The 17,348-nt window shown below is 41.8% G+C and overlaps 1 protein-coding gene across 1 annotated transcript in view; it reads right to left on the bottom strand.

Moving 5' to 3' along the window:
• The window catches only part of PDLIM1 (PDZ and LIM domain 1), a gene marked incomplete at its 5' end in the record, with an annotated part of 192,574 nt that overhangs the window by 87,472 nt on the left and 87,754 nt on the right, over nucleotides 1–17,348 (bottom strand). Inside the window, 1 exon segment of the mRNA XM_053691868.1 lies at nucleotides 3,749–3,942. Within this exon segment, the coding sequence (XP_053547843.1) occupies nucleotides 3,749–3,942 (194 nt within the window).

Consider the following 17,348-nt stretch of genomic DNA (forward strand, 5'->3'; position numbering starts at 1 on the left):
CTAAACTGACGATTTGTCACACAGTCCTAGTCTCACTAAACTCGTTCTATCATCATATAAATGTATTGATCTAACCTGATGATTTGTCACAGAGTCCTCGTCTCACTAATCTCGTTCTATTATCATATAAATTTATTGATCTAAACTGACGATTTGTCACACAGTTCTCGTCTTACTAAACTCGTTCTATTATCATATAAATGTAATGATCTAAACTGACGATTTGTCACACAGTCCTCATCTCACTAAACTTGTTCCATCATCATATAAACGTATTGATCTAACCTGATGATTTGTCACACAGTCCTCGTCTCACTAAACTCGTTCTATCATCATATAAATGTATTGATCTAAACTAATAATTTGTCACACAGTCCTCATCTCACTAAATTCATTCTATCATCAAATAAATGTATTGATCTAAATTAACGATTTGTCACACAGTCCTCATCTCACTAAATTCATTCTATCATCATATAAATGTATTGATCTAAACTGACAATTTGTCACACAGTCCTCATCTCACTAAACTCGTTCTATCATCATATAAACATATTGATCTAAACTGACAATTTGTCATACAGTCCTCATCTCACTAAACTTGTTCTATCATCATATAAATGTAATGATCTAAACTGACAATTTGTCACACAGTCCTCATCTCACTAAACTAGTTCTATCATCATATAAATGTAATGATCTAAACTGACAATTTGTCATACAGTCCTCATCTCACTAAACTTGTTCTATCATCATATAAATGTAATGATCTAAACTGACAATTTGTCACACAGTCCTTATCTCACTAAACTTGTTATCATCATATAAATGTAATGATCTAAGCTGACAATTCGTCACACAGTCCTCGTCTCACTAAACTCGTTCTATCATAATATAAATGTATTGATCTAAACTAACGATTTGTCACACAGTCCTCGTCTCACTAAACTTGTTCTATCATCATATAAACGTATTGATCTAACCTGATGATTTGTCACACAGTCCTCGTCTCACTAAACTCATTCTATCATCATATAAACGTATTGATCTAAACTGACGATTTGTCACACAGTCCTCGTCTCAGTAAACTCGTTCTTTCATCATATAAATGTATTGATCTAAACTGATGATTTGTCACAAACTAATCGTCTCACTAAACTCGTTCTATCATCATATAAATGTAATGATCTAAACTGATGATTTGTCACACAGTCCTTATCTCACTAAACTCGTTCGATCATCATATAACTGTATTGATCTAAACTGATGATTTGTCACACAGTCCTCATCTCACTAAACTTGTTCTATCATTACATAAATGCATTGATCTAAACTGACGATTTGTCACACAGCCCTTGTCTCACTAAACTCGTTCTATCATTATATAAACGTATTGATCTAAACTGACGATTTGTCACACAGTCCTCGTCTCACTAAACTCGTTCTATCATGATATAAATGTAATGATCTAAACTGATGATTTGTCACACAGTCCTCATCTCACTAAACTCGTTCTATCATCATATAAACGTATTGATCTAAACTGACGATTTGTCACACAGTCCTTGTCTCACTAAACTCGTTCTATCATCATATAAATGTAATGATCTAAACTGATGATTTGTCAGAAAGTCCTCATCTCACTAAACTCGTTCTATCATTATATAAATGTATTGATTTAAACTGATGATTTGTCACACAGTCCTCGTCTCACTAAACTCGTTCTATCATCATATAAATGTAATGATCTAAACTGATGATTTGTCAGAAAGTCCTCATCTCACTAAACTCGTTCTATCATTATATAAATGTATTGATTTAAACTGATGATGTCACACAGTTCAAATCTCACTAAACTCGTTATTTCATCATATAAATGTATTGATCTAAACTGATGATTTGTCACACAGTCCTCATCTCACTAAACTTGTTCTATCATCATATAAACATATTGATCTAAACTGACGATTTGTCACACAGTCCTCGTCTCACTAAACTCGTTCTATCATCATATAAATGTAATGATCTCAGCTGATTATTTGTCACACAGACCTTGTCTCACTAAACTCATTCTATCATCATATAAACATATTGATCTAAACTAACGATTTGTCACACAGTCCTCATCTCAATAAACTCGTTATATCATCATATCAACGTATTGATCTAAACTGATGGTTTGTCACACAGTCCTCGTCTCACCAAACTCGTTCTGTCATTGTATACACGTATTGATCTAAACTGATGATTTGTCACACAGTCCTCATCTCACTAAACTCGTTCTATCATCATATAAACGTATTGATCTAAACTGATGGTTTGTCACACAGTCCTCGTCTCACCAAACTCGTTCTGTCATTGTATACACGTATTGATCTAAACTGATGATTTGTCACACAGTCCTCATCTCACTAAACTCCTTCTATCATCGTATAAATGTAATGATCTAAACTGACGATTTGTCACACAGTCCTCGTCTCACTATACTCATTCTATAAATGTAATTATCTAAACTGATGATTTGTCACAAGTTAATGGACAAACAATGAGATGGGAATATCAGACAGCAGAGACTGTATCTAGTATACATAAGAATTATACCCGCAGTGTTACAGTCTGATAAGCTCACTTCGTTATTCACTTATTACTTTAAAGGGACATCAAACCAAACGCTTGTCTTCATAATGCAAAAGAAAAAATGATTTTAAACAACATGCAATTTACTTCTATTATCAAATGTGCTTCATTCTCTTGGTATTCTTTGTTGAAGGAGGAGCAAAGCACTACTTGAGCTAGCTGAACACATCTGTTTAGCCAATGACAAGAGACATATAGTGGAGCCACCAATCAGCAGCTAGCTCCCAGCAGTGCATTGCTGCTCCTTCAAACTAGGAGAAAAAAAGAATGAAGCAAATTTTATAATAGAAGTCAATTAAAAAGTTGCTTTAAATTGTACTTTCTATATTGGTCATGAATGACATTTTTTTTAATTGCATGTCCCTTTAAAAAGCCATAAATGTGTCAAGTAAGTGAAAGCAGAGGGTACAATAAGCCTCACGTGTTGCTGCAGATCAATATGAAGACCCTGAATGTTATGTGCAGACTTAAAGGATCTAATATGTGACTGAGGTAGAGACTGTGAGCAGCACCTGATGGCACCTGACGATGATTTTATTGGCTGGTAACTCAGTGCCCGCTGAAATGCCACCGGTCTCTAGTGAAGAAACAGACGGTTAGTTTCCAAAGGACGCTTGTCTGTAGGATGAGTATCGGGAGAAACAAAATAAAAACATTATGAACACAACACAAACACAAATGTGCCACTTCTCTGGGATACACAATATGTGAGGGTCAGCCTACTTGTCTGGGACACACAGTATCTGAGGATCAGCCCACTTGTCTGGGACACACAGTATGTGAGGGTTAGCCCACTTGTCTGGGACACACAGTATCTGAGGATCAGCCCACTTGTCTGGGACACACAGTATCTGAGGATCAGCCCACTTGTCTGGGACACACAGTATGTGAGGGTTAGCCCACTTGTCTGGGACACACAGTATGTGAGGGTTAGCCCACTTGTCTGGGACACACAGTATCTGAGGATCAGCCCACTTGTCTGGGACACACAGTATCTGAGGATCAGCCCACTTGTCTGGGACACACAGTATGTGAGGGTCAGCAGTGCTGGCAGAAGATCTGCTGATGGGGGAACACATTGATAGACACTGAAGCAGTATGAGATACTCACGCTTGAGTTGGCACTTGGGCACCAGAGGAGGACTTGGTCTCCAGCGTACTATTGAAGCTTTCTATGTTCTCAGAGGAATAGAGGCCTGCAGGGCTGTTGTACTGGGCAGTGATGACTTTGGGGGTGTTGGAAGCTTGAGCGGCATTGAACGGCAAAGCACTTCGGTTATGTGCAGCTCCTATGTGTTTTACTTCCTGCATGCAAGGGGAGCAGAAGGAAAGTCAGATGTGTGGAACATGCACGTGTGATGACAGCCGAGCTCATGCAACGTGACCCTGCTTTGCTAACTCTGCTTAAGATCATGTGGCCATATGTGATGGTTGAACAAGTGAAGTGTCACTTTCTACTAGGCTGCAGGGTTCAGGGTGTACTGGAATTTGTCACAGTTAATGGTTTTTCATTTATGTTTTAATTATCTGACAAGGTATAAAACTGATAATCTAGTTGTGAAGTTGTAATGATAATCTCACTAGATTGTGACAAATGACAAAAACACACAACACACAATAAAACCACAAATTCATGTGTAAGTACAGACACCTCATGCAATGATAGAAGTAACAGCTCCTACAGCTTCTGTGGGATTTCACCCAAGCAAAAGTCTCTCTCATTATTTTAATATAAGACTGATTGCTGAATCACACAAAAGGAGTCTTTGTGGTTGAGATCACTACAACATAAGCAGGAGATCAGCCTATTCGACCACTGTTTACCGATGACATCAGCAGGAGACCAGCCTATGCGACCACTGTTTACCAATGACATCAGCAGGAGATCAGCCTATGCAACCACTGTTTACCAATGACATCAGCAGGAGATCAGCCAATGCGACCACTGTTTACCAATGACATCAGCAGGAGATCAGCCTATGCGACCACTGTTTACCGATGACATCAGCAGGAGATCAGACTATGCGACCACTGTTTACCGATGACATCAGCAGGAGACCAGCCTATGCGACCACTGTTTACCAATGACATCAGCAGGAGATCAGCCTATGCGACCACTGTTTACCGATGACATCAGCAGGAGATCAGCCTATGCGACCACTGTTTACCGATGACATCAGCAGGAGATCAGCCTATGCGACCACTGTTTACCAATGACATCAGCAGGAGATCAGCCTATGCGACCACTGTTTACCGATGACATCAGCAGGAGATCAGCCTATGCGACCATTGTTTACCGATGACATCAGCAGGAGATCAGCCTATTCGACCACTGTTTACCGATGACATCAGCAGGAGACCAGCCTATGCGACCACTGTTTACCAATGACATCAGCAGAAGACCAGCCTATGCGACCACTGTTTACCAATGACATCAGCAGGAGATCAGCCTATGCAACTACTGTTTACCAATGACATCAGCAGGAGATCAGCCAATGCGACCACTGTTTACCAATGACATCAGCAGGAGATCAGCCTATGCGACCACTGTTTACCGATGACATCAGCAGGAGATCAGACTATGCGACCACTGTTTACCAATGACATCAGCAGGAGATCAGCCTATGCGACCACTTTTTACCGATGACATCAGCAGGAGATCAGCCTATGCGACCACTGTTTACCGATGACATCAGCAGGAGATCAGCCTATGCGACCACTGTTTACCAATGACATCAGCAGGAGATCAGCCTATGCGACCAATGTTTACCGATGACATCAGCAGGAGATCAGCCTATGCCACCACTGTTTACCGATGACATCAGCAGGAGATCAGCCTATGCGACCACTGTTTACCGATTACATCAGCAGGAGATCAGCCTATGCGACCACTGTTTACCAATGACATCAGCAGGAGATCAGCCTATGCGACCACTGTTTACCGATGACATCAGCAGGAGATCAGCCTATGCGACCACTGTTTACCGATGACATCAGCAGGAGATCAGCCTATGCGACCACTGTTTACCAATGACATCAGCAGAAGATCAGCCTATGCGACCACTGTTTACCAATGACATCAGCAGGAGATCAGCCTATGCGACCACTGTTTACCAATGACATCAGCAGGAGATCAGCCTATGCGACCACTGTTTACCAATGACATCAGCAGGAGATCAGCCTATGCGACCACTGTTTACCGATGACATCAGCAGGAGATCAGCCTATGCGACCACTGTTTACCGATGACATCAGCAGGAGATCAGCCTATGCGACCACTGTTTACCAATGACATCAGCAGGAGATCAGCCTATGCGACCACTGTTTACCGATGACATCAGCAGGAGATCAGCCTATGCGACCACTGTTTACCAATGACATGAGCAGGAGATCAGCCTATGCGACCACTGTTTACCGATGACATCAGCAGGAGATCAGCCTATGCGACCACTGTTTACCAATGACATCAGCAGGAGATCAGCCTATGCGACCACTGTTTACCAATGAAATCAGCAGGAGATCAGCCTATGCGACCACTGTTTACCAATGACATCAGCAGGAGATCAGCCTATGCGACCACTGTTTACCGATGACATCAGCAGGAGATCAGCCTATGCGACCACTGTTTACCAATGACATCAGCAGGAGATCAGCCTATGCGACCACTGTTTACCGATGACATCAGCAGGAGATCAGCCTATGCGACCACTGTTTACCAATGACATCAGCAGGAGATCAGCCTTTGCGACCACTGTTTACCGATGACATCAGCAGGAGATCAGCCTATGCGACCACTGTTTACCGATGACATCAGCAGGAGATCAGCCTATGCGACCACTGTTTACCAATGACATCAGCAGGAGATCAGCCTATGCCACCACTGTTTACCAATGACATCAGCAGGAGATCAGCCTATGCGACCACTGTTTACCAATGACATCAGCAGGAGATCAGCCTATGCCACCACTGTTTACCAATGACATCAGCAGGAGATCAGCCTATGCGACCACTGTTTACCAATGACATCAGCAGGAGATCAGCCTATGCCACCACTGTTTACCAATGACATCAGCAGGAGATCAGCCTATGCGACCACTGTTTACCAATGACATCAGCAGGAGATCAGCCTATGCGACCACTGTTTACCGATGACATCAGCAGGAGATCAGCCTATGCGACCACTGTTTACCAATGATATCAGCAGGAGATCAGCCTATGCGACCACTGTTTACCAATGACATCAGCAGGAGATCAGCCTATGCGACCACTGTTTACCGATGACATCAGCAGGAGATCAGCCTATGCGACCACTGTTTACCAATGACATCAGCAGGAGATCAGCCTATGCGACCACTGTTTACCGATGACATCAGCAGGAGATCAGCCTATGCGACCACTGTTTACCAATGACATCAGCAGGAGATCAGCCTATGCGACCACTGTTTACCGATGACATCAGCAGATCAGCCTATGCGACCACTGTTTACCGATGACATCAGCAGGAGATCAGCCTATGCGACCACTGTTTACCGATGACATCAGCAGGAGATCAGCCTATGCGACCACTGTTTACCGATGACATCAGCAGATCAGCCTATGCGACCACTGTTTACCGATGACATCAGCAGGAGATCAGCCTATGCGACCACTGTTTACCAATGACATCAGCAGGAGATCAGCCTATGCGACCACTGTTTACCGATGACATCAGCAGGAGATCAGCCTATGCGACCACTGTTTACCAATGACATCAGCAGGAGATCAGCCTATGCGACCACTGTTTACCGATGACATCAGCAGGAGATCAGCCTATGCGACCACTGTTTACCAATGACATCAGCAGGAGATCAGCCTATGCGACCACTGTTTACCGATGACATCAGCAGGAGATCAGCCTATGCGACCACTGTTTACCGATGACATCAGCAGGAGATCAGCCTATGCGACCACTGTTTACCGATGACATCAGCAGGAGGTCAGCCTATGCGACCACTGTTTACCGATGACATGAGCAGGAGATCAGCCTATGCGACCACTGTTTACCGATGACATCAGCAGGAGATCAGCCTATGCGACCACTGTTTACCGATGACATCAGCAGGAGATCAGCCTATGCGACCACTGTTTACCGATGACATCAGCAGCAGATCAGCCTATGCGACCACTGTTTACCGATGACATCAGCAGGAGACCAGCCTATGCGACCACTGTTTACCAATGACATCAGCAGGAGATCAGCCTATGCGACCACTGTTTTCCAATGACATCAGCAGGAGATCAGCCTATGCGACCACTGTTTACAAATGACATCAGCAGGAGATCAGCCTATGCGACCTCTGTTTACCGATGACATCAGCAGATCAGCCTATGCGACCACTGTTTACCGATGACATCAGCAGGAGATCAGCCTATGCGACCACTGTTTACCAATGACATCAGCAGATCAGCCTATGCGACCATTGTTTACCGATGACATGAGCAGGAGATCAGCCTATGCGACCTCTGTTTACCAATGACATTAGCAGGAGATCAGCCTATGCGACCTCTGTTTACCGATGACATCAGCAGATCAGCCTATGCGACCACTGTTTACCGATGACATCAGCAGGAGATCAGCCTATGCAACCACTGTTTACCAATGACATCAGCAGATCAGCCTATGCGACCATTGTTTACCAATGACATCAGCAGGAGATCAGTCTATGCGACCATTGTTTACCGATGACATCAGCAGGAGATCAGCCAATGCGACCATTGTTTACCGATGACATTAGCAGGAGATCAGCCTATGCGACCACTGTTTACCAATGACATCAGCAGGAGATCAGCCTATGCGACCATTGTTTACCGATGACATTAGCAGGAGATCAGCCTATGCAACCTCTGTTTACCAATGACATCAGCAGGAGATCAGTCTATGCGACCATTGTTTACCGATGACATCAGCAGGAGATCAGCCTATGCGACCATTGTTTACCAATGACATCAGCATGAGATCAGCCTATGCAACCATTGTTTAGCAATGACATCAGCATGAGATCAGCCTATGCGACCATTGTTTACCAATGACATCAGCATGAGATCAGCTTATGCGACCATTGTTTACCAATGACATCAGCAGGAGATCAGCCTATTCGCCCAGTGTTTACCAATGACATCAGCAGATCAGCCTATGTGACCAGTGTTTACTGATGTCATCAGTAGGAGATCAGCCTATTCGCTCAGTGTTTACCAATGACATCAGCAGTAGATCAGCCTATTCACCCAGTGTTTACCGATGACATCAGCAGATCAGCCTATGCGACCACTGTTTACCGATGACATCAGCAGATCAGCCTATGCGACCACTGCTTACCAATGACATCAGCAGATCAGCCTATGTGACCATTGTTTACCAATGACATCAGCAGGAGATCAGCCTATTCGCCCAGTGTTTACCAATGACATAATATACAGTTCTCATGCTGTGCTTATATGGTGCTTATACTAAGTTTATAAAGTGCTTATGCTGTGCATATATGGTGCATATACAGTGCTTATACTGTGCCTATATGATGCATATACAGTGCTTATGCTGTGCCTATACAGGGCTTATGCGTAGCTAATACAGTGCTTATGCTGTGCCTGTAGGGGTTTATACAGAGCTTATACAGTGCTCATGCTGTGCTTATATGGTGCTTATACTAAGTTTATAAAGTGCTTATGCTGTGCCTATATGGTGCATATATCGTGCTTATGCTGTGCCTATATGTGCATATACAGTGCTTATTCTGTGCCTATATGGTGCATATACAGTGCTTATGCTGTGCCTATATGGTGCATATACAGTGCTTATGCTGTGCCTATACAGGGCTTATATGTAGCTTATACAGTGCTTATGCTGTGCCTGTACGGGTTTATACAGAGCTTATACAGTGCTCATGCTGTGCTTATATGGTGCTTATACTAAGTTTATAAAGTGCTTATGCTGTGCCTATATGGTGCATATACAGTGCTTATACTGTGCCTATATGGTGCATATACAGTGCTTATACTGTGCCTATATGGTGTATATACAGTGCTTATACTGTGCCTATATGATGCATATACAGTGCTTATGCTGTGCCTATATGGTGCATATACAGTGCTTATGCTGTGCCTATATGGTGCATATACAGTGCTTATACTGTGCCTATACGGTGCATATACAGTGCTTATGCTGTGCCTATACGGTGCATATACATTGCTTATGCTGTGCCTATACAGTGCTTATACTGTGACTATACGGTGCATATACAGTGCTTATGCTGTGCCTATATGGTGCATATACAATGCTTATGCTGTGCCTATACGGTGCATATACAGTGCTTATGCGGTGCCTATATGGTGCATATACAGTGCTTATACTGTGCCTATATAGTGCATATACAGTGCTTATACTGTGCCTATATGGTGCATATACAGTGCTTATACTGTGCCTATATGGTGCATATACAGTGCTTATACTGTGCCTATACGGTGCATATACAGTGCTTATACTGTGCCTATATGGTGCATATACAGTGCTTATACTGTGCCTATACGGTGCATATACAGTGCTTATACTGTGCCTATATGGTGCATATACAGTGCTTATACTGTGCCTATATGGTGCATATACAGTGCTTATGCTGTGCCTATACGGTGCATATACAGTGCTTATACTGTGCCTATATGGTGCATATACAGTGCTTATACTGTGCCTATATGGTGCATATACAGTGCTTATGCTGTGCCTATATGGTGCATATACAGTGCTTATACTGTGCCTATATGGTGCATATACAGTGCTTATATAGGACTGGATTACAAGTGAAGCATAAAAATATTAGCGAAGTTGAGCAATAAAACATCTCAAGTTAATTCAATAGCACTTTCATTCTTGCGGCCTTGCACTAAAGTTACAAATTGAAGGTAAAAAGTTTGCATTTAAGCGCACTCGCATCTGTAGGTGTAAATCCATCTCCCCATAGACTTCTAGGGGGCGCTCTATAAAACCCTGTTGTTCTGTCTTTCACTTGAGCGCCAACCCGAACGTGCGCTAAATAAAACGCTCGTACAGCTGAGACAACTGTCACAATAATGTTGTGAGGTTACTAGTCTCAGACGGTGCAATAAGATATAGCTTCTACCTTTGAGCTACGCATGCACTTTCTTTCAGTAAAGTCTGACGAAGATATAAAATAAGAGCCAATTTATTTTCTTTGCTGGATTTTCGGACCACTGTTGTAAAACTGTCAGGTGGTCTCTGATATGTATCACCAACTACACCCCCCTCACGTCATGAGACAATCTGAGAAATGAGTCATTCAGACTTGACAGATGGTTTCATTTCAAGCAGGTCTTGAGAGCTGGTTTATGGCATATAAGGGGTGCCTACTGCCAATCTCTAAAAGGGATCTGCCCACAAACTTGACCTCAACCCATTAGTCTGTTAGTTTGGGGCATTTTCTGGGTCTGGTACAGACTACATAGAGTTAAAGGGACAGTCTACCATAGAATTGTTATTGTTTTAAACAATAGATAATCCCTTTATTACCCATTCCCCAGTTTTGCATAACCAACACAGTTATATTAATATACTTTTTTACCTCTGTGATTACCTTGTATCTAAGCCTCTGCAGACTGCTCCTTATCTCAGTTATATTAATATACTTTGTACCTCTGTGATTACCTTGTATCTAAGCCTCTGCAGACTGCTCCTTATCTCAGTTATATTAATATACTTTTTACCTCTGTGATTACCTTGTATCTAAGCCTCTGCAGACTGCTCCTTATCTCAGTTATATTAATACACTTTGTACCTCTGTGATTACCTTGTATCTAAGCCTCTGCAGACTGCTTCTTATCTCAGTTATATTAATATACTTTTTACCTCTGTAATTACCCTGTATCTAAGCCTCTGCAGACTGCCCCTTATCTCAGTTATATTAATATACTTTTTACCTCTGTGATTACCTTGTATCTAAGCCTCTGCAGACTGCTCCTTATCTCAGTTATATTGATACACTTTGTACCTCTGTGATTACCCTGTATCTAAGCCTCTGCAGACTCCCCCTTATCTCAGTTATATTAATATACTTTTTACCTCTGTGATTACCCTGTATCTCACCCTCTGCAGACTGCTCCTTATCTCAGTTATATTAATATACTTTGTACCTCTGTGATTACCCTGTATCTAAGCCTCTGCAGACTGCCCCTTATCTCAGTTATATTAATATACTTTTTACCTCTGTGATTACCCTGTATCTATGCCTCTGCAGACTGCCCCTTATCTCAGTTATATTACTATACTTTTTACCTCTGTGATTACCTTGTATCTAAGCCTCTGCAGACTGCTTCTTATCTCAGTTATATTAATATACTTTTTACCTCTGTGATTACCTTGTATCTAAGCCTCTGCAGACTGCCCCTTATCTCAGTTATATTAATATACTTTTTACCTCTGTGATTACCCTGTATCTATGCCTCTGCAGACTGCCCCTTATCTCAGTTATATTACTATACTTTTTACCTCTGTGATTACCTTGTATCTAAGCCTCTGCAGACTGCTCCTTATCTCAGTTATATTAATATACTTTTTACCTCTGTTATTACCTTGTATCTAAGCCTCTGCAGATAGCCCCTTATCTCAGTTATATTAATATAATTTTTACCTCTGTGATTACCCTGTATCTAAGCCTCTGCAGACTGCTCCTTATCTCAGTTATATTAATACACTTTGTACCTCTGTGATTACCCTGTATCTAAGCCTCTGCAGACTGCTCCTTATCTCAGTTATATTAATGTACTTTTTACCTCTGTGATTACCTTGTATCTAGGAACCTTCTTCCAGCCCCCTGATCACATGACTGTGACTGTTTATTATCTATTGTCTTGCATTTAGCATTGTTTTGTGCTAAATCTTAAATAACCCCCTGTGCCTGAACACAGTGTTATCTATATGGCCCACGTGCACTTTGTCTCTTTGTGTTGAAAAGAGATTTAAAAAGCATGTGATAAGAGGCAGCCCTCTAAGGCTTAGAGATTAGCATATGAGCCTACCTAGGTTTAGTTTAAACTAAGAATACCAAGAGAAAAAAGCAAATTTGATGATAAAAGTAAATTGGAAAGTTGATTAAAATTAAAAGTCCTATCTGAATAATTAAAGTTTAATTCATACTAGACTGTCCCTTTAAGTTGATACAAGGATAAATAAACTAAAACACTCGCCTTGAGTGACAACCTGGTTAAAGCTGAAGGGTTAGTTAACCCTCTGGATAACAGCTGGCCGTGAAGGGGTTAAAAGCTATCTGATGAGATGTTCAGGATCATAACAATAAACAATACCCGTGTCCGGGCTCACACATATCACAACTACCGCTGGCTGACACACCCTGACTTGATGCAACAACTGCAAACCCCCATGGCAACCAATAAACAAACAAACAGAAACTGCAATAACCCTCAGTGACTGCTTGTGTGAGGATAATGTGACCTCATATCTGCTCAAGCCCACACACTGAATGGCACAATATGGCAATGTTAATGCACTTAGGTTGCCGTGCTGCATGGGGAAAGGCAAATAGCTGTCACAGTATCTCAGAATATTCTGGAATCTAGTTAGTTAAAGAGACATTACACTGTTTCTTTGTGAAATATATTAGTCTTGTTTAGTTCCTGTATTAAAAACCCCCCATAAAAAAACTGTTTTTTATTCTTCAGCTGTTTCACTTTCCACCAATAGAGCAAGGAGTTTTACTCACTAGCATGGGCGTATTGCACAAATCCGCATTTCCTGTTCATTTCAAAATCAGAATAACCATTGTTAGAGAGCGCTCTGTCATACCCATGGCAGATATTTCTAGATCACTGTCATACCCATGGCAGATATTTCTAGATCACCGTCATACCCATGGCAAATATTTCTAGAGCACCGTAATACCCATGGCAGATATTTCTAGAGCACCGTAATACCCATGGCAGATATTTCTAGATCACTGTCATACCCATGGCAGATATTTCTAGATCACCGTCATACCCATGGCAAATATTTCTAGAGCACCGTAATACCCATGGCAGATATTTCTAGATCACTGTCATACCCATGGCAGATATTTCTAGATCACTGTCATACCCATGGCAGATATTTCTAGATCACCGTCATACCCATGGCAAATATTTCTAGAGCACCGTAATACCCATGGCAGATATTTCTAGAGCACCGTAATACCCATGGCAGATATTTCTAGATCACTGTCATACCCATGGCAGATATTTCTAGATCACCGTCATACTCATGGCAAATATTTCTAGAGCACCGTAATACCTATGGCAGATATTTCTAGAGCACTGTGATACCCATGGCAAATATTTCTAGAGCACCATAATACCCATGGCAGATATTTCTAGATCACTGTCATACCCATGGCAGATATTTCTAGAGCACCGTCATACCCATGGCAGATATTTCTAGATCACCGTCATACCCATGGCCGATATTTCTAGAGCACTGTGATACCCATGGCAGATATTTCTAGAGCACCGTGATACCCATGGCAGATATTTCTAGATCACCGTCATACCCATGGCAAATATTTCTAGATCACCGTCATACCCATGGCAAATATTTCTAGAGCACCGTAATACCCATGGCAGATATTTCTAGAGCACCGTGATACCCATGGCAAATATTTCTAGAGCACCGTAATACCCATGGCAGATATTTCTAGATCACCGTCATACCCATGGCAGATATTTCTAGAGCACCGTGATACCCATGGCAGATATTTCTAGAGCACCGTGATACCCATGGCAAATATTTCTAGAGCACAGTAATACCCATGGCAGATATTTCTAGAGCACCGTGATACCCATGGCAGATATTTCTAGAGCACCGTAATACCCATGGCAGATATTTCTAGATCACTGTCATACCCATGGCAGATATTTCTAAATCACTGTCATACCCATGGCAGATATTTCTAGATCACCGTCATACCCATGGCAGATATTTCTAGAGCACAGTGATACCCATGGCAGATATTTCTAGATCACCGTCATACCCATGGCAGATATTTCTAGATCACCGTCATACCCATGGCAAATATTTCTAGAGCACCGTAATACCCATGGCAGATATTTCTAGAGCACCGTGATACCCATGGCAAATATTTCTAGAGCACCGTAATACCCATGGCAGATATTTCTAGATCACCGTCATACCCATGGCAGATATTTCTAGAGCACCGTGATACCCATGGCAAATATTTCTAGAGCACCGTAATACCCATGGCAGATATTTCTAGAGCACCGTGATACCCATGGCAGATATTTCTATAGCACCGTAATACCCATGGCAGATATTTCTAGAGCACCGTGATACCCATGGCAGATATTTCTAGAGCACCGTGATACCCATGGCAGATATTTCTAGAGCACCGTAATACCCATGGCAGTTATTTCTAGAGCACTGTGATACCAATGGCAGATATTTCTAGAGCACCGTGATACCCATGGCAGATATTTCTAGAGCACTGTAATACCCATGGCAGATATTTCTAGAGCACCGTAATACTCATGGCAGATATTTCTAGAGCACCGTGATACCCATGGCAGATATTTCTAGAGCACCGTGATACCCATGGCAGATATTTCTAGAGCTTTGTCATATCTATGGCAGATATTTCTAGAGGTCCGTCATATCCATGGCAGATATTTCTAGATCACCGTCATACCCATGGCAGATATTTCTAGAGGTCCGTCATATCCATGGCAGATATTTCTAGATCACAGTCATACCCATGGCAGATATTTCTAGAGCACCGTAATACCCATGGCAGATATTTCTAGAACACCGTGATACCCATGGCAGATATTTCTAGAGCACCGTGATACCCATGGCAGATATTTCTAGAGCACCGTAATACCCATGGCAGTTATTTCTAGAGCACTATGATACCAATGGCAGATATTTCTAGAGCACCGTGATACCCATGGCAGATATTTCTAGAGCACCGTAATACCCATGGCAGATATTTCTAGAGCACCGTAATACCCATGGCAGATATTTCTAGAGCACCGTGATACCCATGGCAGATATTTCTAGAGCACCGTGATACCCATGGCAGATATTTCTAGAGCTTTGTCATATCTATGTCAGATATTTCTAGAGGTCCGTCATATCCATGGCAGATATTTCTAGATCACTGTCATACCCATGGCAGATATTTCTAGAGGTCCGTCATATCCATGGCAGATATTTCTAGAGCACCGTCATACCCATGGCAGATATTTCTAGATCACCGTCATATCCATGGCAGATATTTTTTAGAGCACCATCATATCCATGGCAGATATTTCTAGAGCACCGTCATATCCATGGCAGATATTTCTAGATCACTGTCATACCCATGGCAGATATTTCTAGAGCACCGACATATCCATGGTAGATATTTCTAGAGCTCAGTTATACCCATGGTAGATTTTTCTAGAGCACCGTCACATCCATGGCAGATAATTCTAGAGCACCATCATATATATGACAGATATTTCTAGAGCTTACTGCCCCTTTAAAGAGCAGATATTTTTATAGCTCCGTCACATACATGGCAAATATTTCTAGAATCTACGGCCCCTTTAATCCCTGGATGTCCCACACGATATATTATCCGCACGCAACTCACACATAACCACTTTAGAAATAATAGGGATATGAGCTGCTGTTCCTTCAGATTAGTCCTGGGGAGAATATCAGCAAATGAATGCAGCTGGCATTTATTCAATATCACCTTCTAATGAATTATTTTTTTTTTTTTACTCTCACAAAAATGGTGCTTGGCTTCTCTTTAAATACAGTTGGCCTTTCTGGGGCTAACGCTTTCATCAGAATCATCCTTAACACACACAATAATAACACACAGTGACACACTAACAGGCACACATACAGTAACATACACAATAATAGCACACAGTGACACACTAACAGGCACACATACAGTAACACACACAATAATAACACACAGTGACACACTAACAGGCACACATACAGTAACACACACAATAATAGCACACAGTGACACACTAACAGGCACACATACAGTAACACACATAATAACAACACACAGTGACACACTAACAGGCACACATACAGTAACACACACAATAATAACACACAGTGACACACTAACAGGCACACATACAGTAACACACACAATAATAGCACACAGTGACACACTAACAGGCACACATACAGTAACACACACAATAATAGCACACAGTGACACACTAACAGGCACACATACAGTAACACACATAATAACAACACACAGTGACACACTAACAGGCACACATACAGTAACACACATAATAACAACACACAGTGACACTAACAGGCACACATATAGCAACACACACAATAATAACACACAGTGACAGACTAACAGGCACACATACAGTAACACACATAATAATAGCACACAGTGACACACTAACAGGCACACATACAGTAACACACACAATAATAGCACACAGTGACACACTAACAGGCACACATACAGTAACACACATAATAACAACACACAGTGACACACTAACAGGCACACATACAGTAACACACACAATAATAGCACACCGTGACACACTAACAGGCACACATACAGTAACACACATAATAACAACACACAGTGACACACTAACAGGCACACATACAGTAA

This window comes from Bombina bombina, chromosome 9 (genome assembly GCF_027579735.1).
Source record: "Bombina bombina isolate aBomBom1 chromosome 9, aBomBom1.pri, whole genome shotgun sequence".
Lineage (NCBI taxonomy): Eukaryota > Metazoa > Chordata > Amphibia > Anura > Bombinatoridae > Bombina > Bombina bombina.